Below are 27,257 nucleotides of genomic sequence, written 5' to 3' on the forward strand. Positions count from 1 at the left end.
AATAATAAGCCATTTTTATATCAAATGTGCACAGTCGCATATGAGGATGTTCTTTTATCAATACCGTACTTCACAGCACACTGGAAAGCATTAAGTACTTACAAACTACTCTATCAAGAAAGCCAATATTAAAATAAATATCTTTTAGAAACAACGTACGTACAACGGATGATACAAGGGTAAAAGACAGAGATGCAAATAAATTAAGTTTCAAAAGTTTCATAGACGTATCAATACTCCATCTACTTACACAAACCAATGACTCGGCAAACCACACGCAAAAAATGATATAAAGTTTCAAAAAAAACAACGGAAGATCTAAATAAACTAAGGTATGGCCACGGTTGGGACGATTTTCGATCCATGGCTAGGAAAGAAGAGGAACAGGCTCAACTGGATACCCGATAGTAGCATCCCCACAAAGTTAGGGAACTGCAAAACGAGAAGCACAACATGGATTACCTTGCCCAAATAATGTGCAGTAATTATGAAGGAAATTATCTACACACCTGCACAAACACATCCTGTATGAGATAACCGTACAGTAGCCACTCTGAACACACCAGGAACGTCATCAGAATCCAGATAAACGGCAGAGATTCCGTATTGCGGGTACGCAGTACATGCGCCTGTAAAACACCAACGAGACATTGCAAAAATGAATAAAATTTTATGCTCAAAGTTCACAGTCAGTAACAAAGTCAACAGGATTCACACTATATAACCTGCCGCCTACTAAAATCGTTGTACTACGATTTCCCTTAAACATAATCGAGTTTCGATCGAATCACTCAGGATCAGTGTAAAATGTACATGATATTAGACTCATCTAAACTGCAAACCACGCGAAAAATTAACTGCAAGCGCCGAATGTATTGCGTCGAAAATCGATGTAAACTGTAAACTATTTTAGGGACAAGAAAAAACGAAAACACAGGAAAAACATACACCAGTCCACATAATGGCAATAAAAATTGGAAACTGCACTGTAAGAAATCAGGAAACTGAACAAATTAGGACAAATATGTCTTCATCAAAATTTTACGCCTTACCAAGGTGGCCAAAGGAGCTGCACAGAAGAAGCACGTCGCCAGGCAGCAAATCAATCCCTGGTAGAGGACGGCTTCCTCGGAATTATCCGTCAGAAGCCGCGTGGATGCCACAATAATCAACACCGAACCCACCGACGTGACGATCTGCTGATTGACACTGGTCTACAAAACATAAAACACATTTTCGCAATACAGTTATCTTTTTGAACATCCAGTGAATTCCGTAATAAAAAAGGGATTTAAACTTCGTGTGCTGAAATACACTGTTATGCACGGCAGATTAAATAATATGTGAAAATTACACTGTACCTTCGATACGGCATATCTCCAGAAAACAATAATATAAACAATCTGCATCGCCAATCCGACAGAATTGACAAGAATTAAGGGAGTATCGCCTTTCAATAATCCATAATGTGTCCACATGGCACAACTGAAAATTAAATTAACAACATCAGTAAAGGCTCGCGTTCACTGTTTCGCAACGTTAAATTCCAATACAAATCTATTGTTTACAAACAAGTCCAAGACAAATAAGATTACAAAAGATATAAAGCGCTATCCATAATTTTTGCATAAAAGCTAATGTAGACAATCCAATTTTCACAGGCAGAAACTCCACTGCGAACTACTTTTATTTACATGAGGCATTTAAACAACTTACTGCAATGTTTACTCACATCTTGCAGATGATCACAAAACTAAAAACATCTTTACCACTCAAACAATATTACTTATTAAAAACTACGCCTCATCGGAGAAGTCCAGGCGACTATGGAAAATGCGAGTATTTCAATTTAACAAGTAAACTGTTCTTCAGTTTTCCAAATTTTACCTGAACATTGACGCAACAAACGGCAGCCCCGAAAGCTCCCCCGTCGTCCCATTGCGAACGATTTTCCTGCACGACGGTCTGAAATAAACACAGCAGGCATTTTAAGCTTTCACCCACATGTGCGACGAAGAAGGAAAGCAATCTCGTGGATACGGACGCAGTTTCCGTCAACACAAAACTGGCCACAAAATGCAGGCTCTTCCACCAGAGAATCCAATGCAACTTACATTCCGGAAAGAAACTGCCCGATAGTTGTCACCGTGGCAAAGACGGACACGCAGTTCGTTAGGGTATTAATCGACACCATCTTCACTGCAGAAGATCCAACAGGCGAGAGGAGATGGAATCGAGAAAACAGAGAATCAGAGTCGAAAAAAATCACAAGCCAAACAGGCAACTCGGTTCCCGTTTCAATCGCGCCTGATAAATAACCGCGACACACAGACTGTCACGAATTCTCCATCCAGCGAGCTGCAATCCCGTTAACTTCCATCAAACAACCATTCACAGATTTCACTCAACATAAGGATTCGCAATTTCAAAGAGGAGCAACAACAATATGCGAAGAAGAGAAGCAAATCTGCAAACGATCAAATTCAAAAAAACTGTTTATCTTTGAAATTTTGATTTTATTCCAAATTGCCAACACGCTACACGTATTTTGCACCGTGCACACGTCTTTTGAATACCGCTACAGCGGGCACGATGCGCACACCGCGCAGCGGCGCAACGAGCACCGCAAGCACTGAGACAGCCGCCAGCAGCGGCCGAAAGCGGCGGGTACGAAATGAAACGATGTGATGCAAAATTCCCCGCTACGTCTTCATTTCCTGTACATTATTAGCGAAAGCAGTATTCCCGTTATATTCAGATTTGTGTTTTTCTTCTCCGGTACGTGAAATTGTGGAAGTTTTTGAGTTTCAGAACCGATCCCGGTTAGAATGACGTCAGTGCGCACGCGAACAATACCGACCTGTTGCTGTTCCTGTAGCGAATAAAACGTACTCATCTCCGTTCGTCCGCTGCTAATTTTGACTTCGTGCCAACCTAACGGCACAATGAAGGAATGACTCATTGCATTCCCGCCGTCTGATAATACTGGTAGTTTATATTCTGTTTTCGTGCGCCATTTTCCCCCGAACTGCCAGGATTATTTTCCTATCGTCCTGCATTGATTATAGTGCACTACGATGGACGCCATCACGGCCTGCAGTTTCGTGGGAATATTTTCCGCCTGTACTGTTCTGTACCGCGCCTGGCTGTCATCCTGGTGGAAACTTTATCCCGAACGGTTGTATCCGTGTATGGCGTTATCCCTGATACTCCTCAGTGCAGCACAGTGTCTGGCCGCGTTTGCGCCGTGGACGGTCACGCCTGGCCAGCGGCCGAACCAGACCCGATCGGCCGACGCCAGTGACCCCTTTTGGACGGTGAATGGGACGGATGTTGGATCCAAGGTGGCGGATGCCGTCTGCGGTCTCCTTTTCCATTCGGTTTGCCTGTGGTAAGTGACTCGTTGACCTTTAAACGAAGGTTGTAATTGTGTGTGGAAGATTTTTCTTGATTAGAAACGTTTCTTAATTCAGACCTTTTGAATGTGAAAACTACTGGGTTTTGTTCGGACTTCGAACTGTAGCCTTGTTTTTTCGCTGATGAAATCAATGGTTCACGTTGATTTTTCTTAAATAACTGAATAACTGTGTTGTTCAGTCCTTTTGCAGCTTCTTGTCCTAATTAATCATACCATTATTAGTTTATTATATTAATTTATTAAGATTACATCTAATATCTATTATTTAATCGTATTTTCTGTAATTACCGTATACTGATTTCGTCCCTTATTTTACCGCTGCAGCAAATAAAATGGTTTGTTGACTGTTGAGCTGCCTGAATTTTGTCGAAGCAATTACTGTATTTTATCAATTAGTGACCCTCCCCGATTTAGAAGCCCTCCCCGAAATACAAACCCCATGCTCAACCGTTACGAACTTTATAAGCAGGGCTGGTAAAAAGTGGTAAAAGCAAAAGCGGCACCAGTTAAAATTACACTAGTTCCATGTAAAAATAATGTGATCTAGTGAATGGCATTGTAATTAGTTTCATAAATGACGCGTAGACTGGGTAATGAACGTTTTTTAACATAATTACTTATTATGGGCTTTATTGGGATTAATAATAATACATAAAATCTTTCTCTTAACAATAACAAATCGAATAAAACATGTTCAACGCTAATCCATTTAGCTTGCATAAATAATAATAACCCTTCACGAATTACAAGCCCTCCCCGAAATAAAGACCCCATCCGAAACCTTTACGATGAAGTAGTAACGCTGGGTCACTATTTGATAAAATACGGTATGGTTAGTTCGTTAATTTACTGATTATTTTCAAAGCAGCGCAAGGTGCTTCCGCCTTCCAGTTCCGACGTTGAGCTTGTACCGCGACAGTTCTGCCCTTGCATTTAATCTGCGTTCGTATTGATCAGCTTGGTAGTAATTACTAATTACTGGTCAATTTATGCCATATATGTATGGCACTATTGTGTAACACGTAATAAGACGCTTTAAAATATTCGCAGTGTGTTGCATTTGTATGAATCTGCGCTGCACGTATTGTTAAATTCAGTTCTGTACACGAAAATTTTTTAATCATTACGAATGGAATTTAACTGACAGTTCCTTTCGCAGCTGGCAATTGTTGTCAATAAGTATGGCATTAATGTGTAGCACGTATAATAATTATAAATGAAATAGAATAGCAGTTCAAAATGGTTTTTGATTTTTCCTAAAAGCATATGAAACGCGTTAAATTATTCGCAGTATATCTATATAATATTTAGTACGAGTATGAATGTGCGCTGCAGGTTTTGTAAAATTCGTTCCGTGATCAATATTTTTTAATCATTTTGAATGGAATTTAAATGACAGTTACTTTCGCAGGTGGCTACTGTTGTCTATGTGGTGGTTCCTGTCCACCAGCAGAATGTGGAGTCAGGAGGCCTTTTCCGGTATTTTCGGGCTATACCACGGCCCCATTGCGGTCTGGGCCAGCGCCGCGGGCTTGTCCATCCTGGAGTTTGTCACTAACCAAGTCGCTGACGCTGCCCTTCTTCCACCATCGGCGCAGACGGCCGTTATCATCGTCAGAGCGTTCCCGCTTGTGATGTGCCTCTTCACCGGAACGGGACTCAGCATTGCCGGCTACCGAGCCGGCCTCACCATCGCGCAGCATCTAGCCGTGGCCAACGATCACGAACTGCGCGTTCTGCTGCGGAAATTGTGCGTAGTGTCTTCCGTGTTCGCCGTGATTTTGTCCGGGTATATAGTCTTGACTGTCGGCCAGCTTGTTAATCCATCACCGGGACTACGATATGGGTTGCATCTACTGCCGCTGCTGCTGGCGGCATCCTGTGGTTGCTGGTTGTCGGCCGTTATCGCGCGCCCGGCGGCACAGCCAGCCATCAAAGCTCCCGCCCTGTCCCATTCATCGACCAGCCGCAGCTGCGCCGTGCAGACCGCGGATTACCTGTTGAGTTTTCTGGACGATGGGATCAGCCCGGATGATTCTGTTTCGCAGTTGTCAGTGTCTGCGGCAGATTCTGACAAGGCTCTGGATCATAATCACGACGTGGTGATTGATCACCAGAAAGTTGGGGGCTTGCTGTCGCTGCCCAGTTTACAGTCGGTTAACGAATGCGCTTGAAAGCGCCGCTGTTGTTTTTCTTTTGACAAACGTCAGCTGTGATTTGTATCATATACTTTTTTCCGCAGCTGGATTTGTTATCTGCTCGACACAATATACTCTTTATCGTCGCAATTTTTTGTTTTGGTTGGCTGTTGAATTGTTATCGCTATTCGCTGGTTCGAATTGTTTCGCTGCGTGTTGAATCTGGATGATTTGCGTTGCGTCGTTTTTTAGCAGCTGGTTCCTGAGAATGTGATGGAGAAATTAAAAACAGTAGGTAGTGTTTGGCTACTAGGGCAGTTATTAAATTTCGGGAGATTAACCATTTAACGCCGACAGGAAACTCGGGTTTCATTTTTACTGAAGTCAGCTCTATATTTCGATAAAACTTCCACAAAAACACCATGCGCAACGACAAAATTAATCCCAATCCACCAACAGCAATCACGGATTCACGATAACACCGCGTAGCTACTCCACAGTAACGTCACAAACTTTGTTATAAATATATCATAAAACTTAGTGAAATCGACGGATAAAATGACAAAAAATTAACAACATTACAGCTGCCGGTTTAGTTCGTTCGGATTTCATAATCACCGTTCTGTGTTATGTAACGCACCCACGGAAGGGCTTGGTATCCACTCTTCTCAATAATTTTCAAATACCGCACCTGTAGAAAATACAAAAACCATGAACAGACAATCCATAAAGCAAAAACATGGTTAATAGAATATCCAATTTAACAAAACGACACAAACAACATAAACATTTACAGTCGAATCCAAAGAGCAAACTGCATATCCACTTCCAGTGATCCAGTGCGTAAAAACAACTCTTCCATTTATCAAGCGCAAATTTAGTAATTTTCAAAATCAGATTGATTTCACGTATTTACTCGAACGTACGTACAGAATACAGATAACGCAATACAGGAAGATCCGAGATAGCACTGTACAATGTGTTACCTGAATGCCTGATGTAGTAAAATAAGGGATTTCAAATCTGACGCGTATCGGCGGTTTGCCTTCCTGCTCCTCGGATTCCACACTGGGCAAATTGAAATGAGCTTTCATGATGAATTCCTTTCCTCCCTACCACAAACAATGCTAGATATTATCAAGGTTCCAGCAGCGGATGATATCACGAGGACACCAACCGGAAACGATCGCACGGTCCAAATAGCTGCCGATTCCTCCGGAACATAGCGCACGTGTCCGACCGTGGCCTTGAATTTCGGTGTATCCGCATCGTTAGGCACCGGGATAATAATTTCCACATTGTTGGCTGTTGACCGCCTCTTAAACTGACTTTTAGCCTGTAATAATAAGCGAAATGGTATAAAGTGGAGTGGACCACATAAGCTTACGCTCCTACTGATATCCAAGACTGCGTATCAATCCAAAAGCTTTAAACTCCACAAATAAAACAATGTTCATTTGGATGAAGAATGCGCGCAAGAAACGCAATAAGAAATTAGGTAAGATCAGAATAACTTCACCAGCGATCATTCACGCAAAACGCAAAAATTCACGCAAAAAGCCCAGTAATTTTCAGCAAACAATACACAAACAAACAAACAATATCCTCGTATTACAGGAATTACAAATTTCCAATTTACACACATAACACTATGATTCTGACACTTTGAAATTCTGACAATTTGAAACACAACCGTACCTTGACCATGTATTCCACTCGACTATGGGAAAACCTTTCAATGACAGATTCTATCCAAATTAGCGGTTTCACCTGAAGAAAAAACAAACATTGTACTCACGAAAAAATCAAGTTCTTACCAAGTAACACCCTACTTCCGGAGCAGGAATAAAAAGATTTCAGAATTACCGGCCATGCTTATGCAGATATGAATTCTTAATGAATTTTGTGCAATACGAACATACTGTACACATTACAGAAAAACGGAAGCTAACCTGCGTGCTTAGCCTGTAGGACATCAGCTCAAATTCGCCATCCGGTGGAATGAAGGAAATGGTGCGGTCGTTTTCAAAGCGCGACAGTCGCACGCACTGATGGAACTTGACATCCTCCAGTTCGACGGATTTGGTTTTGGATCCCGCCGCTTTAATAATACATCAAACGATCATTAAAGTTACCATCTTCAATAATTTACTGGCAAACAGATGCTTACCACCAGCACGTCCGGTAGATTCAAATAGCACCTTATCGTTCAATCCCAACCGCAATTCCGGCATACCCGATAAAAACACTCGCATTTTGATTACACCGCAGATTTCACTGCGCAGAACTGTCCCGTTGACATTGACCTACAACCAGCCATATCAATCACATAAAACATTTCAATCACTTTTAAAAATGTATGTGCGGCTGCAACTTGCACTCGTTGATAATTTCACGTCTATTCCAAAAATAAGAAATTATTTTCATCTTCGCTCCGGCTTCGCCAAGAATAATTTTAACCCGCTACCAGTAAAATCAGTTGCAATGGTAGGAATAATAGGGAACCATCTGCAATTCGGTACGACATGAATATTTAAAGTTCAACATCAAAAAACATTCACTAGATAACGCATCAACAAAAAATGGCGCAACAAAATTAAAAATCTACACAGCCGTTTTACAGACTACTAGCACCGAAACTATTAGCACACAAAGTAAAGCAAGGCAACAAACAGTATTACTATTCACTAACATGATTCTTATATACACAGACAATACGCAACCATATCGAAAAGGTTATATCTATATATAAAAGTACTTATATTTCATGCATTCAACTTGTATTCATAAGTACTAGTAGTTCTTAACTGTTTATGAGACTCATTATTTTTATGATAGAGGATGGATACTGATCGTAGAATTACCATCACTAAATCTAAATGGTATTCCAAGTCTGGACAGACACTCACCAGAAGATTGACAGATTCAATAACATCTAAAAACACTTCGTTCTTCCGGTACTTCAGTCCTTCCGATCTCCAGGAGACCGCATTCGTCACGGCCATCGGAGGACGAGGAGCAATCTCCAGTTTCTGACCTTCCTGTGTGATGTATCTAGAGAACACATACCCGATAACGTACCGTGGACTGTGTGCAAAGGAGGTTGGCCAGCACTTACTCCTGCAATATTTTACTGTCCGTTGTCTGTGGATATCCAAAATCCATCAGTTCATCCAACAGTTCATATATTATCACAAAATTGTCGCGGATGCTCTCTTCTTCCAGCTCTTTAAAGTATTCACGAAACACCTGCAATTGAACACCTGTTAAAAAATTCAGAGATAACAATATTTACACAGCGCAACCGTAAAAATTGGCAAAATATACGATAAAAAAAATCTACGAGTATTGTGACTATTGTCACTACTGAGTACAGTAATCTTGTAATTATCCGGAAAAAAGTCAAAGTGACTGCAAAATCAATCGCTGCTGTACAATTTCAAAAATGCATTTTTTAGTTATTAATTATCATTTAAGCAATGGCATCAGAAATTTCTTAAACCTGAAAATCTGGGAACACTGCAGCATACTATTTAATCACACGGCAATTACGGTACCAGCGCGATCCATACCTCAACAATTTTATGGAGAAAGGCAAATATCTGTGTGATGTTGGCGTTCTTTTTGGTCGTGGCAACAACTGTAAAACACACACAGGATACTCAATTCACAGGCCGCGACAGGATCAAGGAAAAAAAAGTTCTCCGCTGAACGCTGAAGAACTCTCCAATCTTTAGTGCCATATCTTCCCCCTTTACTTACGATAAAGATTGCTGAATTTTATGTAGGCAAACGTCACTCCCAGTGTCGACAATAACGGCGTCACATTGCCCTCTTCCTCCTTCTCCATCAGCAGGGGAAGAAAGCGCTCAATGATGGCCATATCGATATCGCCACGATAGTTGCGCGATACCATTACCTAGATTCACAAACAATAAACTGCTCAATCCGCGGAGTAAAGGCTTGATAATTTGAGGCAGTATACTGCGTACTTTTCCCTTAACATCCAGGATATAAATGGCAGATGCAGGCATCTTAAGGAATGGGAGGAAGAACACGGGGATAAAGGACTCGAAGGAAACAGCAACCTGTTTGATGAGGGGATACTGCGTGAGTGCTCCTCCACGTGGAAAGTGGCCGAGCCCGATCACGCACAGATTACAAGTTCAGTCCGTGGGTAACAGTGCTGTTTTCATGCAAAACAGGAACGCAGATGGACTGATGTACCATGAAAACTGAATAATACGATCAGGATCAAGGTGTTTAAATGAATTCCGTGAACAGGAAATCGTAAAATCTCAGATCATAATTATTATACAAATTAAAATGTGCAGCAAAACTGTTTGTCACAGTTTGTGCTTCTGAGCTTCTCTCACATTTAGTAATTTACAGCACTGCCTATTGCATATGATCCAGACTGTGTAAAGTGCCAGTCCGATACACAAATGTGCTAGTAACGGTACTGTACTTACTGAACAAGAACTGTATTCGTTCGCATGTTTAATTTTGAATGTTTGCGTGCTTATCTACAGACAGTTTAAACTTACTTGCAAATAAAATAACTAAGTAGTAAAATTCAACATACTAGATAATGACGGGAATGCGAAAACAAGCTGCCGTTTGAGTGCAAATTTCAAGTTGCAGCGTTAATTCAGTATACGCCCAGCTTTTTCAAAGCAGCTTCAATTTTGTAGAAGCAGGCAATTCTACTTAAAAAAACCCTGTGCGTATGACTGGTATGAGAAAATCCAAAGGAACCTGCACGGTAAAGTTGTAAATTCAAACGGCGATATTCGTAATTGCAAGACGGTAGTAGGTGAGCAATGACACAAACACAATCTGAATTTCGGACATGTTCGGCAACAACCCCCAGCGTCCCCCCACACCCCAGAACGATGTTGCCAAAATTTTAAGTTTTTGGCAACATCACAAGCTGCTTGCCAGAGCCATGCTGCCGAGCAAGACATGATTCCAAACGGGACGAAAAAGGCTAGCCAATCACAATCGTTCAGTGACGTCATGAATTTTTAATTTCCGCCGGCAGCATCAAAAACATTTATCGCCAGCAGCACGCCCTGAGTTTTCGCATTCGCATCAATATGCCGCTTCATTTATACCAACTTATTATTTTAAATATTATGCCGGTCGGTTGACAACTTGACAGTGGTTTCACTGGTAAATTTTGCAGTTACAGCATAGAGAACTACTACCCTACACTATTTTGGTTACTCTGGTTTGGTTATTTTGGTTTGGATTGGTTGCACTATTTTATTTGTACCTATCTGTGTACCGGTCGTGACCCGCTTATACTTCGTATGAAAATTAAAATGTTTCACTTTTAACAAGTGCTGTCCTTACTTAATCGTACATTCAAAAATTTTTCATTACAGTACTCATATCGGACTTGTGTATAGAGTACATATGCACAGCATGCACTTACAAAATCTTTACGAACCGATTTGCTGACAGTCAAACGAGCAGCTATCCTTAAATCTACAGTGGCTTATGTTTTCGGTATAAATGCTGCTCAACGCAACTGCACAAGTTTTGACCATCGTTTTGTAAAGAAAGAAATACTCGTACTGCATGCAGTAGACTTTTATTAACTTCGACAAAATATTGGAACTAGTAATAATTAATGAATGAATGCATGGTACCGATGAAACGCCATAAACGGCACTCTTTCCGCTATTGTTGCACATTATCAAAATTAATAGAAAACAAATCATGAGAAACAAGTAGCATCAATCACGGCGCAACTGATAATCGATGAAATTGGTGCCATCCTTGGTCAGTGCCATGATCGTAACCGTATCGCCCGTATAGACATCCCGTTCCGCCGCCGCCAGGTATGAATCTTTAATCAGTTTGATGGCCTTTTCCATCGTCAGTTCAGGCGGAGCCTGAATCGGCACATCACTCAGCGTCCTCTTCATTCCGATCTGCAAAAAAGTAATTTTTCTAACATCCTGCTCATTCGGTTTCACAGCATTAGCGATTTATCTACTTTACAGTATCATCTTTGCGTGTACGAAATTTCAGTAACCCGACAAATATAAAAATCAAATTGTGTAAAATACAAGTGCTAATTATTAATAGGACCAACAGCAGAATCAGGGTAAACAGTTGCTGGATATTCCCAAACCGCAAAAACGATCTCAAATTCGTGTACATAATGCTTATCGGTCCTATTGCTGTTAGCAGCATACGAGTATAAATGCAGCGGTTCCAGATACACAAAATTAACTTTATCACATAAAGTAAATTCATACGACAGATTGCTAATGCTTTTAACAGAAAGCCATTCAAGAGAGATAAGTACACCATTACGACGCGTACCTGATTATGTAGGAAAGGATGCACAAGATTTTCCGCGCTGCCTTGAATAACGTAGTCGAAAAATTCCGGTGTACCAACAGGATCATAAGAGGCGACGAGACCGCGTCCTATTAAATACAACATCTTATAACGTCATATTAAATATGATTAACAAATACAGATCTTATAACGTAATATTAAACATGATTAACGACAATAAAAACACCCTTTTGGTAGCTGTTTATCGCTACAAAACCACTTCGTATGGTTTTTCGAGTATAATGTTTCAGCTTTTAAGGAGTAAGTGCAGAATCATTAAATTCATCATTGGTAGTAGTACCAACTATAATTAAACAGTGACTTAAAACCACCATGTAAGTTAATACATTGTACAACATGTTAAAGTTAATACAACATGTTAAGTTGACATCATAAAAATTTAAACAACGATGTGAACAGAAAAAATGATTAAATTCATAAATGTTAGTGGAGAATGACGATGCGAACGGATAATACTATCCAATCAGGGATTTTCGAAAGACCAGAACGGTCGCTACTTACCATCGCGATCCAAACCAGCAACGATCGGTCGAACATAGAACGGGAAGAATCTGCGTCCGTACAAAGTGGGCAGCATCAGCGCCATCATGGCTTTCGTCGACATCTCCTCGCCATGCTCATGGACAAACAACTACAAAACATCGTATGTTTCACCGTGCAACCATTAACCAATTCCGTACCGTAAACATACTTTCATGCGAACTTCGAGATTTTTCACCAACGTCAAGACATCAGCATGGAACCCTGCGCAGGCGAAGACAGTTTGCTTCGAGCTGCAAAAAAAGAACGCTGTAATTCCTTCCCGGAGAAGTGAAAGTTGTATTTGTAACCAACGCACAGCGGATAGATTTTCGGTGTTACGCGAGACAAAATTGTGGATCCTGTGCTCAATCGGCTGTCGCACGCAACGAGAACATAATCCTGTCCAGCAATGGCTGCCACGGTACTACAAGGAAAAATTTGTTGCTTTCAGCTTTCTGCTTTCAAATTTGCGATCTCTCCCAGTGCGCAGTCAAAGTGTTCCAGTCGACCAGCTCTTACCCTCCATTGTCATCATAAGGATTGAAGTCACCCATTATAACCGTTCAGAAAATGATAAAGCAAAAATCAGTAGACAATCCAAATGTTTGATCAAATAAAAAGACCAAACGCAAACTGAAAGTATTTTTTTGCAAATAAACTGTCAAACACTCAAACTCAAAACTGACTGTGAAAAGTGAATTTCAGAATTTTGTTGTGTCACGGAATACTTATGTGATGGTATTTCCATTTCCGCTGGGCACGGTATTCCATTTCCATTGCCGAAATACATTCCGCCACGCGCCAGCATTTCCAATTAGAATGCATTGAATCAATGGGACATGCGGAAATCGTTGCCTGTCGGCTGTTGGCAACTGGCAATCAAACGAAACCGACAGTGATCAGAATCTGGGATTTAGTCGACCTCATAAACCGAAACATTTTTTTGTAATTTAATTGTTTTAACAACCCGTCCCTGCATTTGTCTATTCCGGAAAACCCTATATTAGTGTATTTATATCTTCCGGAATCTGATCTTTAAATTTTAATCATGGTGAATCCAAGGTAGAGAATTTTTCTGTATAATTTATCGCGGATTACTGGCTGTTTTGAGCAAGGCTTTGGTTTACGGGATCTGTCTTTCCTTGCAGGCGTTCCAAGCGCCTCAATCCACTAGGAATAGCTGGTGTCCAGACATCGCGGGGACGGGGAAGAGGCGGCGGACGGGGTGGTGCGCGTGGCAAGGGCCGTGCAGCGGTGATCGATGCCCGCGCCAACATCAACCAGCGTCAAGCGAGGTTCGTATTTTTGCCGTGCTCCATGGATCCTGCGTTGCACCCTGGCATAACTTTGCCAGTTCGGCCAGAATCTGCAGTTTTCGTTGATGCGGTAGGGGCGGCCGACGCGGACGGGGGATGGGTGTCCGATCGCGGCTGGGTGGACGGATCAGCGATGCCCGACAGATTCTGGATTCGCAGCAAGCAGCGCGCGGCGGTGGTGGTCGCAGCGGTCGCGGGGTAAGTACGGTACAATTACAATTCATGGTGTTTTGCCACTTTTCGTCACAGTTGATTTTGAAATATTACTGTCCAGAAAGTTTACGTACATGCCCCTGCAAAACAAAACTGAAAGGATTGCTGCGATTCGAATTTTCAAAAAGCACTACTGCTGAATATTGAAAATTTTTTAAAATTCGTGGTTTTGTTACTTTTGTTGGCTGTAGCCCGTATTCTAGCTTTCATGCAAAGTTTTTGATTAAATGCGGCGTGCAGAAGTTGAAGATGGTTAGAATCATTGCTTATAATTGGGGGGGGGGGTGCCTATCTAAATACGGTTGTCTGGCAGTCAGATAATAAAATGTTATTAATTATTGGTGCTTTTTGATTGTTTGTCTTGCAGACTCCAAGTCGTTCCCGGATTTCACGCCCTTCTGCCGTTGCCGCCGTGCTGAACAGTTTGAGCTTAACCACCACATCCGAGCGGAATGTGTTCAGCCAGGCCGTGGTAAGTAAATCTGATTTCACATTTTAACAAATCCCGGAAAGCGATGTTAGACGCTGGCGCTACCAACTTGAGCATTTGCAAAAGTAATATATATTTTGTGGCGTTTGTAGTACGGTGGAAGTTTCGTGGGTATTCCGTTGAACTTTGCGCAGTGATATGTTGATCTTGTTTGCAAAATTGTTTTTCTTAAAAAGAAAAACTTTTTTGATTCTTTATTTTAATCAACACTAATTATGCAAGAACTGATTGTCATCCACGTTGATTTGAATGTTTTAGCGTGCAGCAATGGCTCCCGTCATTGCTCCCTTACTGAGTCGCGGAAGCACAACAACAGTCACATCCGTTCGTACTCCCGGCAACACCGGAAATGGTCCGTGTGCGCTGCGCGTGGCGAATCTGGCACAGACGGTCACCGTCAGCGATTTAAACGTCAGTGTTGCTGTATTCTTCTTTCTTATGGGACGCCATGGAATGTTACTGTGGCTTTCCCTATAGGATCTCTTCAGCACCTACCCAAGCTATGTCAGTGCTGATTTCGAGGCCGGAGGCATCGCGGTGGTGCGTTTTGCCAAGCGGGATGCCGCCGAAGTGGCCATGGAGGAGTACAACAATCGCGAGCTGGATGGTAAGTACTTTCTATTTGCACAAAACCGACCCGTGATGCGACCTTATTGCGTTGATTGTCGCTAAAACACCGCATCTACAAATTACAATCTATCACAACGCGGTTTAGTTTATTTTCGTTCGTTCGTTGTTATTTATTTCCCATCAAGCTTGCAACTGGTTATTTTTCTTTTACAGAGCCTATTTAATTTTATCATAAGTTGCCCTTACAGTCTAATCGTGGTGAGACCACTATAATATTGTCGTCGCTGCATAATGTGAATTGTTTGCGCATTTGGTAGTAGGTAACTTAGTGCAACATAAGAGATTTAGCGTAGTGCAAGTGCAACGGATGTTTATGGCCGGTACAATCAAAATGGCAGTTAGCGCACGACTGAAGCATATAAAATTCTCTGCAAATGCTCGGCTGCCGGTTTCTTTTTTAAATACTGACTCGTATGTGCAACTACTTAATTAAAACCTGGTCGTTTGTTTTGCACACTTAATAAGTTGGAAAAATTAATGGTAAACTTTAACCGTAAGCTGAATTTGTATTTGGAAGTCCACGCAGTTTGAATGAGTATGACTACTGGTCAGGGACTGAAGCAAACACTTTATCATTATTATTTGCATCTACAACCACCCGAAAATAATTTTCCGCACATTACAAAGCTGTTCTCTATTCATCGATTGCGTTAAATTACAATAAAATTTGAAAGGTGTCCATAATTTTTGTTTCTTTACAGGCCGCACAATGGTGATCCAGCTAGATACCGCACCCAGCGCCGCCAGCCACGGCGCCATGTCTCGCCTGGGTCCGAAGCCTTCTCTAAGCTAAAAAATCTGTTTTTGCAGCAATATAACGTGCACACTGAGGACTCTTTTCCACTGTATGCGAAAGAGGTCCGGTTTTTACACAGTTTTTAATGCTTCCGCGATAATATTTTTCGCACTAGAATAGTGCAAGTGGTCATTGTTACGCATTTTTTGGTGGTTTAAACTAATTTTGTGTGTTCAGTATCTCCCTTAGAAAAAGTATATTTCTACATTTTTATTGTTATTTGATTAATTTTGAACCGCTTTTTTTGTAAAATCTTTGTATATACAACGCTTGTTAAGCTAACAACGTGCCTAATCGGTTCCCGCAGCCAGAAATATTTGTATCGTGTGAAGTGTGACGTATTTATTGTTGGTTGTCCAGGAGTGAATATTAAGAAATAAATTAAAAATCCTGTTGAGTGGTGACTGACCAGTGACCACTCTCTGTGACGTACAAAGTTCGACATTTATTCCATTTTCTGAATTTTGGTTTGTAATGATGGCAGATGGCATCTTACGATGATAGTAATGTTTGTATTAAAAAATGATGGATTGCAGTACTTAATGGTGTAAAAAAATTGCAGTTTAAATAAAATTTATCGCACTTTGGTTTTTTCTATACGGAATAGTGATTATTAGGAAAAACCGAGGGATTGGTGGAAATTCCTTAAAAAAACATTTAATAAGAAAAATAAATTTATACAGTAAAGTTATTAATAAAATAGTGAATACGAATGTCGAATGCACCAACTGTATTTGTCACGGTCTGGAATGTGGAGAAATTTTTATCAGGAAACTTCAATCTAAATGGATCACCGGTTCAGTCGGTATTCGGCCAAGCCCGAAAAACTCATTCATAAAAAACACACAAAGCTGAAGCGATTGCGTAAACGCGCGACATCCGCTCGTCCACCACAGCGTTCGTGCCGCGGTCAAAGTGCAGACAGATACCGCCCACCACACGAGTGGCTGCCGTGTATACTGCAATATCCGCATACACCTGTGCGTACAGACTACAGAGGCGTGCGGATTAGAGTTCATTCAAAATGCTTTTGATGAGTTTATTTACGGTTGTTTAATGTTGGCACGAGCTGTATTTTGATCCAGTGTGTATGGTGGTTGGTATCGGATCATAATTACTGAATTGCATACCTTTGACCGTAATCGGTCTTCTGACAATTATGCCACCATATTAACGCCTGATCGCGGTGGCATAATCGGTTTGGACGGTGTAGTGTGTGGATGTCGTGCGCAGCTGTTCATCCTGTCCTTCATCTGCTCCATGTGGAAAAATGGCATCACGAATCCGCTCGAGTCGTCCGCGTCGTTCCAGCGGTACGAGCAAGCACGCTCTTGCCTCATCGCTGTCTTCCTCAACAAGATAATTATCAGGACTAATTTTTGCAGAACAAAGAGCGCTGCTGGATGAAACACCCCTCAGCATCAGCGACGTCAGCAGTAAAGGTGCGCGATTCGCGTCACTATTTCCGAATTTTCCATCAATATCGGTGTATTATTACAGATCCGAAAGAGAACTATCGGACGGGTCTATCGGACAGTATTAATCTGAAGAACAGCACCGTACGGCGTCTGCTGCAACTGAATTTTCTGGTGCGCTGTCGGAAGAGTTTCGGTGATATTGAGGAATGCGGGATTGCCTTCGGTAGTGCGGTGCATTAGTAAGCGAAATACTGCGCAGTCAGCCGCGCGATTGACAGGTGTTGGATTTTTTCCGTCATTTTTGCAGTCTGCTGATTTCCCTCTGTGATCCCTGTAAGGAGATCCGGGCCGCTTCCTTCCGGGTCTTGCGACATTTTACTACCGCACGCCATCATTGCGAGGCGCTGCGGACAGCGCATGTGGATTTTTATGTCGCCCGGTAAGAAAAATAAATTAATAAAAAGCTGCAGTAAAATTGTAAAAACCCAGTAATTTTGTGATACATAGTTTTCTTGAGCGTGTGAAATACTTTTTGGTTATAATCATTTTATCCACAATGCTCTGATTACTGTAAATTAAAACAAAATTAATCGTCTATTATTTGCTTCAAATTAAATTTATAATGCAGGCGGGTTTTTAATAATCGGTGGATTTTCACGCAAATCAATACAATATTAGTCTTAATTGTTTTCTTTATTTTAAATTGAATTAATAATGCAGGCGGTATTATCTGTGGATTTTTGCAGTTTTTAATCGATTGCAATAATGTTTATACAATCATACTGGTATCGCGCTGGATTTCGTAACTGGTATATTTTTGATAATTTTCCATGATAGAACTATGTAACTTCACAATTTCTAATGTTCTGCGGCATATTTTTCCTTTAAAATTTGACCTCATCATAAGTGTGCATTCCTGATTTGCATCAAAATTTCCGGATGTCAAAATAATAATTAATGTTCTTGCAGTGTTGGAGAAATAAGATTATAACGCTAGTTATCAATCTTTTTCTGTCGACCATTTCGGCAGAGTGGTTAAAAAATGTTATGAAGTGTTGCAGCACAACTTATCTCTTGAATATTTAAATGATAAACACTAATAGTGCCGTGTAATACCGAAAATTTGGCGCTGAAGCAAGAATTTTTATGAGAACAGCGAAATAATGCCGATAAGCTGTGGTGGAAAATATTTACAGTATCCGATGGCATTATGTAACATGTCGGGAAATTTGATGCGTTTTACACGACCGCAAAGTAATCGATCCATCGTCAAATAATTTTCCGGACACATTAACACCCTGCTCTTGATGATGTGTATATTACACAGGAAACGTGATGTTTTTTACGGACATTGAGCTCAAACGATAAAACGGAAGCGACCGAACATAAGGAAAGTTGTGCAAATACTTTTGTAGAAAATATTTATCGCGGTTAGCAAGCAGTTTTCTCAGCGTCTCATCTGTCTGGGTCGAAAAATAAATTGTAGATACCAAGAAATTTTCGTTAACAGCCAACAGGTACCTACAGGCTACAGCCGGTCGTTAAAAAAATCGATATGTTTGCGCTCCGGGAGCTGTAGTCGGAGATTTTGATATTTATAAACGCCACCATTATAAACTTGTTATTGTGATCTGCTTCACTTGTTAGCGGTGTAATCTCCGTGTGCTGTCGTCGAAGGTGACCCGTGTAATCCATATTTACATGGTGTTACCAAAATAACGTGCTCTACTTCGCACACATAATTATTGCATGTACAAAGTAAACATTATTAAACTGTGTGAAGTGTTGTGCTGGCTTTTTCTGAAGTTGTTTGTGAAACTTACTGCTTACAGTACAGAAATCTGAGAATCCAGAAATTTAGCAATATCTGTAATATTTTCTTGTGACTTTTCTGAATTTCTGCACACACGTTTAATGCAATTAGTTTGAGTTAAGATCGTCATTATTCTGTATTGGGGAAACAATTTCAGTTTCTAACGAACGCAGTGCTAGTAGAATGTATTTGCAGTGTTGCACGATTGGAATTCACTTAAAATTATTGATCTTCAGTCTCTCTTCTGCTGTTAATTTTATGCTGTAGAAGACGGTTTTTAAAATTAATTTTTACAAAATTCACAGGGCGCTGGATGTATCGCTGGACAATGAAGTTGAGCGAATACAAGCCATCCTTCTGGCTCGTAAAATGGTCCAACTGGGTGATGTGCCGAATTCCATTGTTAACGCCATGATCGGCCTGGCATCGGAAGGCGGCGAGGAATCCGAGAGGATGACTAAAATCTGCCTAGAAACCTTATGCGAAATCTGTATGTCTTTGTAGTACACTAAATTTACTACAGTGTAATCCGATTTTCTGCTAATCTTTCGGGAATATTTCTCTAGTGATCCTGTGCCCGGATCACCCCTACATCGTTCGCATACTGCGGGTTCTGATGGACTTCCTGCTGACCTCCAGTTCCCTGCCTCTGACCAGTGCGGTCGTGGCGGCCATTGCTCATTATGCCGGCAAGCATCAAACGGCGGTTATGGCCAGTCAGTGTGATATTACAGTACGTTGTGCTGAGATTCTTTATTTTTCCGACGGTCTTAATTATGCATCATGTAGCTGCACTTTGCAGTGATGCACCGCTTAATGACACCAGCGCTTTTCGCCAGCAGATACTAGTGGAAAAACATAATTTTTCATTTCAGCAAATTCTTTCGCCTATCACAACGCTGGAAGGATTTAGCGATGATATCAGGTCAGTTACTTGCTGGCAGTTCCGCTGCTATCGTTTATGGAAATTTTCCTTTTCTTTTGCAATGTCAGCTATCGCAGACCTTGGCAGATAAGAGCAGCCTTTTTTCCATTAGTTTTCCCTACTTGTCAGCGCATAACTGTGGGTTCGATAAGCGCTTGTCGTTCGATAAACGTCCCAATCAGTGTCATGTCGCCCCTAAGTACAGAGTAGCATTATTAAAGCTTTTAACTGGGCAATTTACCCTGACGTGCCACTTGTCAGGCGATTTGACGCGGTAAAAAGATAACCTTGCTTTGGTTATTGCCTTGATAGCTACAGTACTTCGCAGTTCGCACGTAATTCCTGGATGAAACATACAAGTGTACTTAACGAAAAAATGAACGCTTGTGTGCGTTCCGTTAATAATTACTGTAAACGACATGTTTGCAGTGAAGACTTATAAGGTCATAAAGTCTGCTTAAATTGTAAACATAATATTAATGCAGATGACTATGCGCAACTTTAACTACGAGTATGAAGAGTTGTTTGTTAGTTTTGGCATACTGTAAATTTGTTATTTTTTCGTTTCTAATAATTTATTTACTGTACAATTATTTTATTTATGCTTGTGTGTAGGAAAGAAGCCAAAGATGCCAAAGCCGTGATGGTTCAGGCAGCCAAGAATGCCATTGTATCTGCATTGCGCAGCTGGGAGGGACTGTATTTATTAACATATTCCGTGGTTACCGGTGTGGAATCGCTTGTTGGCGTTTTATCTCTGCACAACCCGGCTGCTCACGTAAGCAGCAATCCCATTTCATTACCGCAGTGCTGTACTTCGTTGCCTAAATTTTGATGATTTTTCAGGAAGCTGTATTCGATATTGTATCTCAGTTACTTTTTATTCCCAAGGATTATGAATCCTCCCTTGTCCCTTGTGGTAGGTTGTGCATTAAAGCTTCTTAGCATTGCAAATGTTTGGAAGTAAATGTTGATGATCCTGCAGAATCCTGGAGTATACAAGAGGACTTTGTGGCCGGCGAAGCGCGTGCCTTATTGCCGCACATCGGTCGGACACGTGTCAATTTGTGTGCCAATGTTATTACCTTGTTATTGTTTCTCTTCCAACAAACCCGATTGATTGAGGGTTTGGTATCTGTGATAACCGCTGATCCGGATTTGCACCGGCGAGCATTGTATTTATTGAACAGTTTTTTATCACTGGGTAAGTGCATTTTATCGGAATTTTTCCAATCATATTATGAATGTTCAGTTTTGCAGTAGTTGTATACTCGTAGTATGTGTCGTTTTTATTTGGTGCGCTTTATTTAGTATGATTTCCTTTGCCTTCTTATCTTGGCTTTGGTTTTACGCCTTTGATAGTTAAATTTTGTATGGGTTAATTTTTTTCGGATGTTGCGCAGATGATCTGTTTGAGTTTGATAAGTATGGAAGTATCGGCAAATACCTTTACTTATAATCTGATGTTTTCCATAGCAAATGTTTATCTTCCCGCGGAGTTCACCACGCAGATGCAGAGCTTACCGGCGCTGGTCTCCCTGGCCACGGCTATCAACAAGTACAACAGTCGCGTCCAGGGCGCGGAAGCCGTTGCCGATCTCTTTCGGCTCAACCATGAGCGCTCCATCCAACCGGAAATGCCGCCGAATATGAGCCTTTATCTGGAGCATGTATTGGAGATGTGCCGGCGAAATCGTGAACGGAAGTATTTCGATGGTTCACTAAGGGTATGCCTGCTGTTTCGTATTGCATTGTCCGTCGCGCACGTTGTAGAGTAGACAAATATGTTTTCTGGAAAACGTTTCAAATTGACTGACTTTACTCGGAACTTGTTTTGCTGGTTGGCAGGACCTGGATAACAGTATGATAAGAGATTCTCTTGTCCTCATTGACAATACGCATACAAGCTGGAAATGGCAGCTTATCGCGTCATTATTGAAGGCCGATGCCATCCGTGCTAGTGATGCTAGCGGCTACAGGTTGGTTGAATTTGGATGGCGGGTTTTATCGAAAACAGTGTTTTCAAATTGAAGAGTATGAATTAAAATTGTTAACATAAAACGCTTTCGCCATAGGCATGGAATGTTTGCGTACTGAATACATAATTAGGTAATATTCTGTCCAAAACATTAATTTATAACCTTGTTTACGGTCATGAACCGGTCTTTTTACAATGATTGCCTTGAAAACGCTTTGTACATAATTAAAGATCGAATCTTTTTCAAGAAAATAATTACCGGAGTTGGATATGTAACGCCATTATGTTTGTTCCACCTAATTCTTGATGCTTTTACACGCGCTTCTCATGATAAATCATAAGAATCGCTGCGAATGTGTCTTCCGTTAATTACAGCGAAAGTTAAATAGTTAGCTGTATACAGTATTGTTTTAAGTACACAATAACTTGATGAAAGTATTTGAACATTCTTGTTTTGATTTGCTTTTTTAGATTTCTGTATAAATTGCTCATCTTCTACAAACCTTCGAATAAATTATTCTCCGTAATACCAAAAAAGCAAGATCTCGGCCGTTTGAAGGCCCGTTGTGGGAGTTATTTTGTGGAGATATTATTGCGTGAAGTGCCAGATATGCTGGAGGAGCTCCTAACTGATTTCACCCGGTATTTGAAAATGTCCCACGAAGATCCCGGTGCTGATGTGATATTCAATCCGTTGAAACTGTTATCGTCCTGCTCTTCGGATTATTTTATGTTCGTGGGAAAAATCTCATGCCATCCAGAGGGAGAAAAAATGCTACAGAAAACCGGCGTTTTTGATACGTTTGAGCGTCTGATTTTTATGGAGGACATCCATGAATCGTACATCAAACTAATTATCACGATGCTGGATTACCGGAATGATGGGCTGTCGAGGGGATTATTACGGAAAGCCTTGAACCTTTGCTCACCGGTAAGCGGGACACTGATGACGTTATGACATTCGTGGACAATGGAATAGCTGTTTTAGCCTGTTTATGTTTAAAACTGAAAACTCAAACTCTCTAATTGTAGTCGATTTTATTTGGTAACAGGTTCCATTTTGACGTTTGCTGCGTAATTATTTTTGCAGGCTCTCCGGCGTTATGCGACGCTGCATTTGCGGACGCTTTTACGCGCTCGTCTACCGGGATTTTCTGAATGGGGAATGGAGTTGTTAATTGGACGCTTGCAGGATGCGAACATCATTGTCGCTCAGACTGCCGTGGAAATCATCGATGAAGCGTGCGATGAGAAGGCCAATCTGGATGACTTTGTCGGCCGGGAGAAACCACGAATGGAGCATCTCCATCCCATGACGGATTTCTTGACCGCACGCGTTTTGGGTACGAAAGGCGGATTTGAGATGATGAAAGAAATGGTGTACATGGAGATACTGAAATGGAAGGATGGCTTCAACAGGCGCTATGTTGATATCGTCGAACATCTGCTCAGCGCTAAACTGATGTGCGGCGATTCCGAACGGTCCATGTACCGGCAAACTTCGCAATGGTATAGTGCATAAATTATTGTGGACGTTAATGTCATTATGGATTAACTGAAATGTAGAATAACGAACACATATTTACTATAATAATTTTTATTCGGATGCATGTTATTTGCATTTATTAGCAGTTTTGATTGTAAGTGTTTCTGTTGCGATTGGTTCACTAGCAAACGGTTTTATCATTACAGTGTCTGCATGCCGGAGATTTTTCTACCAGAACATCTTTACGGTCAGCTAGTGCAGCATTCCGAAGGATCGCTACTAATTCGCGAGGAAATGCCCCATTTGGTGAACGTTATCCGCGCAACGTCCAGTGAGCCAACCATCAATACCAAATCGGCGCTATGGGCTCTGGGTCACATTGGCCGAACTGTCGATGGAATGGCGATGCTAAACGAATACGATGTGCTGGATATGGTCGTTAGTACAGCGGCAGAGCATCCGAATTTATCCGTCCGTGGGTAAGTGTATGTAAATGCGAATGCTCAGGTTGATTGAATTATATAACAATAATTTGTTTGACTTATTGTTAGGGTATTAGCAGTGTTTTGGTGTTGCTGAAGCTGGGTTAACTGACGATAAAGTCAGTAGCGGTTTTAACTACGTACATAACAGATGACGATATGTATAAAAAACTAGCGACCGTGCAGTATAATCATGCAGGAGTGTCTTTTCTCACTTTGCATTTCTATGCTTTGTTGTTTAAGCTGTGCCAATTTGTTGGCTACTACCATTGATTTCGATCGTTTTCGTGAATGGTGAATGGTGCCATTAGCTTGTCGTTAGCGATTGTCCCGATTTCTTTTATCAGATTTGCGCTTTACATAATTACTACATCATTGACGTTGAAAGCGCGATGCCGTTGTATATTGTATAATCTTTCTTGCTTTACGAGCACATCATATGGCATTTGATAATTTTAATAATGACTCAAACCCCGTTGTCGTTGTTCCAGGACGGCGTATTTCGTTCTGGGATTATGGTCAACAACGGAACGTGGCGCTGATCTCCTAAAATCACGCGATTGGTTGGCCATTCGGCACAATCGCCATGAACTGTGGCCACTGGTCGATCAGCGGGTGCAGTACACGTGGGACAACGCATCCGAATCCATCACCGCTGCCCTGCCTAGTTTCAATGCGTCGCCTCGGCCGCAGCGCTTGATCTCCTTCACCACGGCGCCTGCGCATGATTTGCGAGTGCCCTCGCCGTTGTTTGCTGAGAAAGAAGCCAATGTCTTCTTCACGAAAGATGGATGCTATTTGGATGGACCGTTACCACACAAAACTAGTCGCGGCGAATCCGGGTTTGAGTCGTCTGATGGTCTGGATTCAGTGCCAGATGGCATTGCGAAGGATCACAGAATGGATCGCAGTGCCAGCGCCAAAACGACGGATACGGCGCTTAGCAGCTTTGGATCACCGGATGACTTGACTGGTATGTCAATTAGAGTGCACAGCTGTAGTGAAGTAAATTGCGTACACTTCGGCTTGAAAAGACCATTGCTAATGCAGAGCCAACGTTATTGTACAAGGGTAAATTGTTTGTCCCTGCTCATTAATTCTATGCACCAGGAAATTTCGTGGCGCGTAGCGCATCGCCGCAATCCTTTGATAAATCAGTAGATAAGCTGACTAAGTGAAATTTTCATTTTTATCGCCGCTTTTGGTATGTATAGGTTTTAAGTTTTTTTATTCACTGCATTATCTAATGCAAATTGAAATTTTCAGATGGCTCGCCTACTCGGCTGTCGCATTTTCAGCGCTCTCCGGAAAGTCATGCTAGTTCGGCAGTCGAGCGTTCCCGTCGCACGCTTCTGCGGATGAAATCGCATCGCGATACATATTCATTTGACGAAGTACGGCATCGGCGCAGTGAAGCGCGGCATTCCTTTCGCTCGCTGGTTCACACCATGAAAGTGCACAGCACCTTTCTGCATCGGAAGAGTTCCGTGCACAGTGCTAGTCCTCCTCATCCGAGTGCACCGAGTTCAACATCTTCTTCCATTGTACCTGGAGAGTCGTCAGCCAAAGAAGAAAAATACATCGGAATATGTGTCCCTTTGAGACGGAATATGTGGCGAAAGCAGCCTGTTCGCAAATCCGTCCATAAGGATGATTTTTTTGTGGGAAACCTTGTGACACGGAAGCTTAGCCATCAGGTTGATCCCAGAAACGGTTTGGAGTTGCACTCGGTGTCTAACTGTATCATGTGCTCAATGTTGGCCGTGGATCGGTCTAGGGCTGAAACAACAGAAAGCCCGGTGGTTCTCAAGCGAAAGGAAGTGTTGCGATTCATCAGCGCCTTGGCTACACCGCTCGGACACAAGGCGGCGGAACAAGGACTGCTACAGTATGTTTCTACGGTTTTCTGTTCACAACTTTCCATAGTAAAACCAACATGGGACATTTTCCGACCGATCTGACTGGTGTTGCCATTCGCAGATTGAAGAACCAGCTGGCTGATTCGTTTCTTGATCCTTGTTTGTACTCGGAAGTAAGCCACATTCTCTCAGCGTATACTTTCAAATTGTCCATTCGCCGCATGATACAAGAGTTGTTTTTGGATTTACCCCTTCAGAAGGTAATTATTGCATTTTAGCTCGATATTTGTATTTGGTTTCTTATGAACAATTTATGAATTACGGTCTGATACGAGTTTGCTATGCGTTGCACAAAAGCGTGACCTTCGTACGGTATATTGCAGTGTCTGCTCGAACCTCTGGAGTCCGAAGTGCGATCTGTTAGCACTCCTGTGCCTGAAGAGAATTTGAGCAGTGATGATGCTCCCCAGATTGGCGAATTAGCAATATAGTTTTGTTACCATGTTTCGTTTCTTTGGACAACAACGGTCTTTGAAGCGTTTTTCCGAGTTTTTACGCTGCATTGGCAGGAAAGCAGCTTTATGCGGTTTTTTGGTGGACTTTTCCGGTTAAAATTGGTTTGAAAACCGGTTGTTTTATCGTTTTATGGGTAAGAATAATAAAAATATTGTGCGCGATTCGCGCTTTTTGCCGCTTTGTCCCGCGGATGTCCTCTCGCCACTAAACAAAACAGTAAAACGAAGCAGCAAAGGAGATGATTGTTGCATATTAACACTTGATTAATGAAACGCGGCATCTATGCGCCGCAAGACAACAAGTAAGTACGTAAATATTTCGACACAAAAGCAGAGTGCCCAATGTTTGCAGAATAAGAGACTGTGGAAAAGCTTCCGTTTCTTAAAAACCGATAATACCGCGGTACATACCTGCTTTTTTCTAATCGCAGCAAAATTTTATATCCGTTTAGACGGTTGCTAACGTAAATCAGATTATCATTCTGCTCTTGTTAAAGTTGTTAACAGTATGCTGTTGTTAACAGTATGCTAATAGCAGATGAAAGATTATCGACAGTACAGGCAACCCCCGCTCAGGAGAGTTTTACGCCAAAGAATTGGTACCGATATTCATAGAGGAAATGCAGTTTCTGTTCTCGGTACATTTAGCTTAACGGAAATGATGTACTGTAACAATTTTTTGTGGAATTGTTACTCTTGATTTGATTTTTTGTGAAATGGTATTACATTTCCCAACACGAATCGCTAACAAAGTGTTCATCCTGATACTACATATACGTCGCAGAAATACGGCTTTGGTTAAAGAATCGAAATCAGACTTATTAAATTCATGTTCGGATGTTGGGCTTATGCTTGAGAAACCTTGATAATGCATCATAAG

At 41.5% G+C, this 27,257-nt stretch overlaps 6 protein-coding genes across 6 annotated transcripts; 3 read left to right on the top strand and 3 right to left on the bottom strand.

The window, feature by feature from the left end:
* Positions 1-8: 8 nt before the first annotated feature.
* Positions 9-2,521, bottom strand: LOC129582641 (sugar transporter SWEET1-like). The gene is made up of 6 exons (XM_055474202.1): positions 2,115-2,521; positions 1,888-1,965; positions 1,362-1,485; positions 1,053-1,214; positions 510-629; positions 9-432 (listed from the first exon to the last, which is right to left on the bottom strand). The coding sequence occupies exons 1-6, from the start codon at positions 2,192-2,194 to the stop codon at positions 328-330; spliced, it is 669 nt and encodes a 222-aa protein (XP_055330177.1). The 5' UTR covers positions 2,195-2,521; the 3' UTR covers positions 9-327.
* Positions 2,522-2,766: 245 nt separating this feature from the next.
* On the top strand, positions 2,767-5,838 carry LOC129582759 (uncharacterized). Its single transcript, XM_055474367.1, has 2 exons — positions 2,767-3,391; positions 4,830-5,838. The coding sequence occupies exons 1-2, from the start codon at positions 3,078-3,080 to the stop codon at positions 5,590-5,592; spliced, it is 1,077 nt and encodes a 358-aa protein (XP_055330342.1). The 5' UTR covers positions 2,767-3,077; the 3' UTR covers positions 5,593-5,838.
* Positions 5,839-5,918: 80 nt separating this feature from the next.
* On the bottom strand, positions 5,919-10,311 carry LOC129582544 (AP-1 complex subunit mu-1-like). Its single transcript, XM_055474058.1, has 11 exons — positions 9,549-10,311; positions 9,319-9,475; positions 9,129-9,196; positions 8,675-8,805; positions 8,466-8,610; positions 7,727-7,862; positions 7,509-7,657; positions 7,255-7,326; positions 6,734-6,892; positions 6,543-6,668; positions 5,919-6,247 (listed from the first exon to the last, which is right to left on the bottom strand). Exons 1-11 carry the CDS (start codon positions 9,588-9,590, stop codon positions 6,149-6,151), a joined length of 1,284 nt encoding a protein of 427 aa, XP_055330033.1. The 5' UTR covers positions 9,591-10,311; the 3' UTR covers positions 5,919-6,148.
* An 828-nt stretch (positions 10,312-11,139) lies between these two features.
* On the bottom strand, positions 11,140-13,147 carry LOC129582588 (proteasome subunit beta type-1-B-like). The gene is made up of 6 exons (XM_055474126.1): positions 12,976-13,147; positions 12,773-12,880; positions 12,626-12,707; positions 12,436-12,565; positions 11,896-12,002; positions 11,140-11,498 (listed from the first exon to the last, which is right to left on the bottom strand). Exons 1-6 carry the CDS (start codon positions 13,008-13,010, stop codon positions 11,301-11,303), a joined length of 660 nt encoding a protein of 219 aa, XP_055330101.1. The 5' UTR covers positions 13,011-13,147; the 3' UTR covers positions 11,140-11,300.
* Positions 13,148-13,326: 179 nt separating this feature from the next.
* LOC129582587 (THO complex subunit 4-like) lies at positions 13,327-16,199 on the top strand. The gene is made up of 7 exons (XM_055474124.1): positions 13,327-13,518; positions 13,605-13,751; positions 13,847-13,970; positions 14,353-14,457; positions 14,734-14,886; positions 14,953-15,082; positions 15,807-16,199. Exons 1-7 carry the CDS (start codon positions 13,505-13,507, stop codon positions 15,896-15,898), a joined length of 765 nt encoding a protein of 254 aa, XP_055330099.1. The 5' UTR covers positions 13,327-13,504; the 3' UTR covers positions 15,899-16,199.
* Positions 16,200-16,904: 705 nt separating this feature from the next.
* Positions 16,905-26,539, top strand: LOC129582727 (rapamycin-insensitive companion of mTOR-like). Its single transcript, XM_055474327.1, has 19 exons — positions 16,905-17,214; positions 17,287-17,343; positions 17,402-17,558; positions 17,627-17,758; positions 19,438-19,622; positions 19,699-19,865; positions 20,008-20,057; positions 20,673-20,835; positions 20,904-20,976; positions 21,043-21,261; positions 21,534-21,784; positions 21,906-22,036; positions 22,507-22,966; positions 23,126-23,544; positions 23,728-24,000; positions 24,495-24,976; positions 25,270-25,891; positions 25,984-26,122; positions 26,246-26,539. The coding sequence occupies exons 1-19, from the start codon at positions 17,172-17,174 to the stop codon at positions 26,351-26,353; spliced, it is 4,131 nt and encodes a 1,376-aa protein (XP_055330302.1). The 5' UTR covers positions 16,905-17,171; the 3' UTR covers positions 26,354-26,539.
* Positions 26,540-27,257: the final 718 nt, after the last annotated feature.

Source organism: Paramacrobiotus metropolitanus, unplaced genomic scaffold, assembly GCF_019649055.1.
Source record: "Paramacrobiotus metropolitanus isolate TYO unplaced genomic scaffold, Prichtersi_v1.0 Parri_scaffold0000008, whole genome shotgun sequence".
NCBI classification, from domain to species: Eukaryota; Metazoa; Tardigrada; class Eutardigrada; order Parachela; family Macrobiotidae; genus Paramacrobiotus; species Paramacrobiotus metropolitanus.

What these genes read in the sequence shown, in the direction of transcription:
- LOC129582759 (XM_055474367.1), top strand. Translation starts at nt 3,078, where the DNA reads ATGGACGCCATCACGGCCTGCAGTTTCGTGGGAATATTTTCCGCCTGT. An exon ending in TTCCATTCGGTTTGCCTGTG is followed by an intron (nt 3,392 to 4,829) that starts GTAAGTGACTCG and finishes TTACTTTCGCAG; the next exon opens with GTGGCTACTGTTGTCTATGT.
- LOC129582544 (XM_055474058.1), bottom strand. Translation starts at nt 9,590, where the DNA reads ATGCCTGCATCTGCCATTTATATCCTGGATGTTAAGGGAAAA. An exon ending in AAAATTCAGCAATCTTTATC is followed by an intron (nt 9,197 to 9,318) that starts GTAAGTAAAGGG and finishes TGTGTTTTACAG; the next exon opens with TTGTTGCCACGACCAAAAAG. An exon ending in TTGAATCTGTCAATCTTCTG is followed by an intron (nt 7,863 to 8,465) that starts GTGAGTGTCTGT and finishes GGCTGGTTGTAG; the next exon opens with GTCAATGTCAACGGGACAGT.
- LOC129582641 (XM_055474202.1), bottom strand. Translation starts at nt 2,194, where the DNA reads ATGGTGTCGATTAATACCCTAACGAACTGCGTGTCCGTCTTTGCCACG. An exon ending in GGAGATATGCCGTATCGAAG is followed by an intron (nt 1,215 to 1,361) that starts GTACAGTGTAAT and finishes TATGTTTTGTAG; the next exon opens with ACCAGTGTCAATCAGCAGAT. An exon ending in CAGCTCCTTTGGCCACCTTG is followed by an intron (nt 630 to 1,052) that starts GTAAGGCGTAAA and finishes GGTGTTTTACAG; the next exon opens with GCGCATGTACTGCGTACCCG.
- LOC129582727 (XM_055474327.1), top strand. Translation starts at nt 17,172, where the DNA reads ATGGCATCACGAATCCGCTCGAGTCGTCCGCGTCGTTCCAGCG. An exon ending in ATCCTCCCTTGTCCCTTGTG is followed by an intron (nt 20,977 to 21,042) that starts GTAGGTTGTGCA and finishes ATGATCCTGCAG; the next exon opens with AATCCTGGAGTATACAAGAG. An exon ending in CCGAATTTATCCGTCCGTGG is followed by an intron (nt 24,001 to 24,494) that starts GTAAGTGTATGT and finishes TCGTTGTTCCAG; the next exon opens with GACGGCGTATTTCGTTCTGG.
- LOC129582587 (XM_055474124.1), top strand. An exon ending in ATCAACCAGCGTCAAGCGAG is followed by an intron (nt 13,752 to 13,846) that starts GTTCGTATTTTT and finishes TTGATGCGGTAG; the next exon opens with GGGCGGCCGACGCGGACGGG. An exon ending in TCACCGTCAGCGATTTAAAC is followed by an intron (nt 14,887 to 14,952) that starts GTCAGTGTTGCT and finishes CTTTCCCTATAG; the next exon opens with GATCTCTTCAGCACCTACCC.
- LOC129582588 (XM_055474126.1), bottom strand. Translation starts at nt 13,010, where the DNA reads ATGGGTGACTTCAATCCTTATGATGACAATGGAGG. An exon ending in TGCTGGTTTGGATCGCGATG is followed by an intron (nt 12,003 to 12,435) that starts GTAAGTAGCGAC and finishes TGTATTTAATAG; the next exon opens with GACGCGGTCTCGTCGCCTCT. An exon ending in ATCCTTTCCTACATAATCAG is followed by an intron (nt 11,499 to 11,895) that starts GTACGCGTCGTA and finishes ACTTTTTTGCAG; the next exon opens with ATCGGAATGAAGAGGACGCT.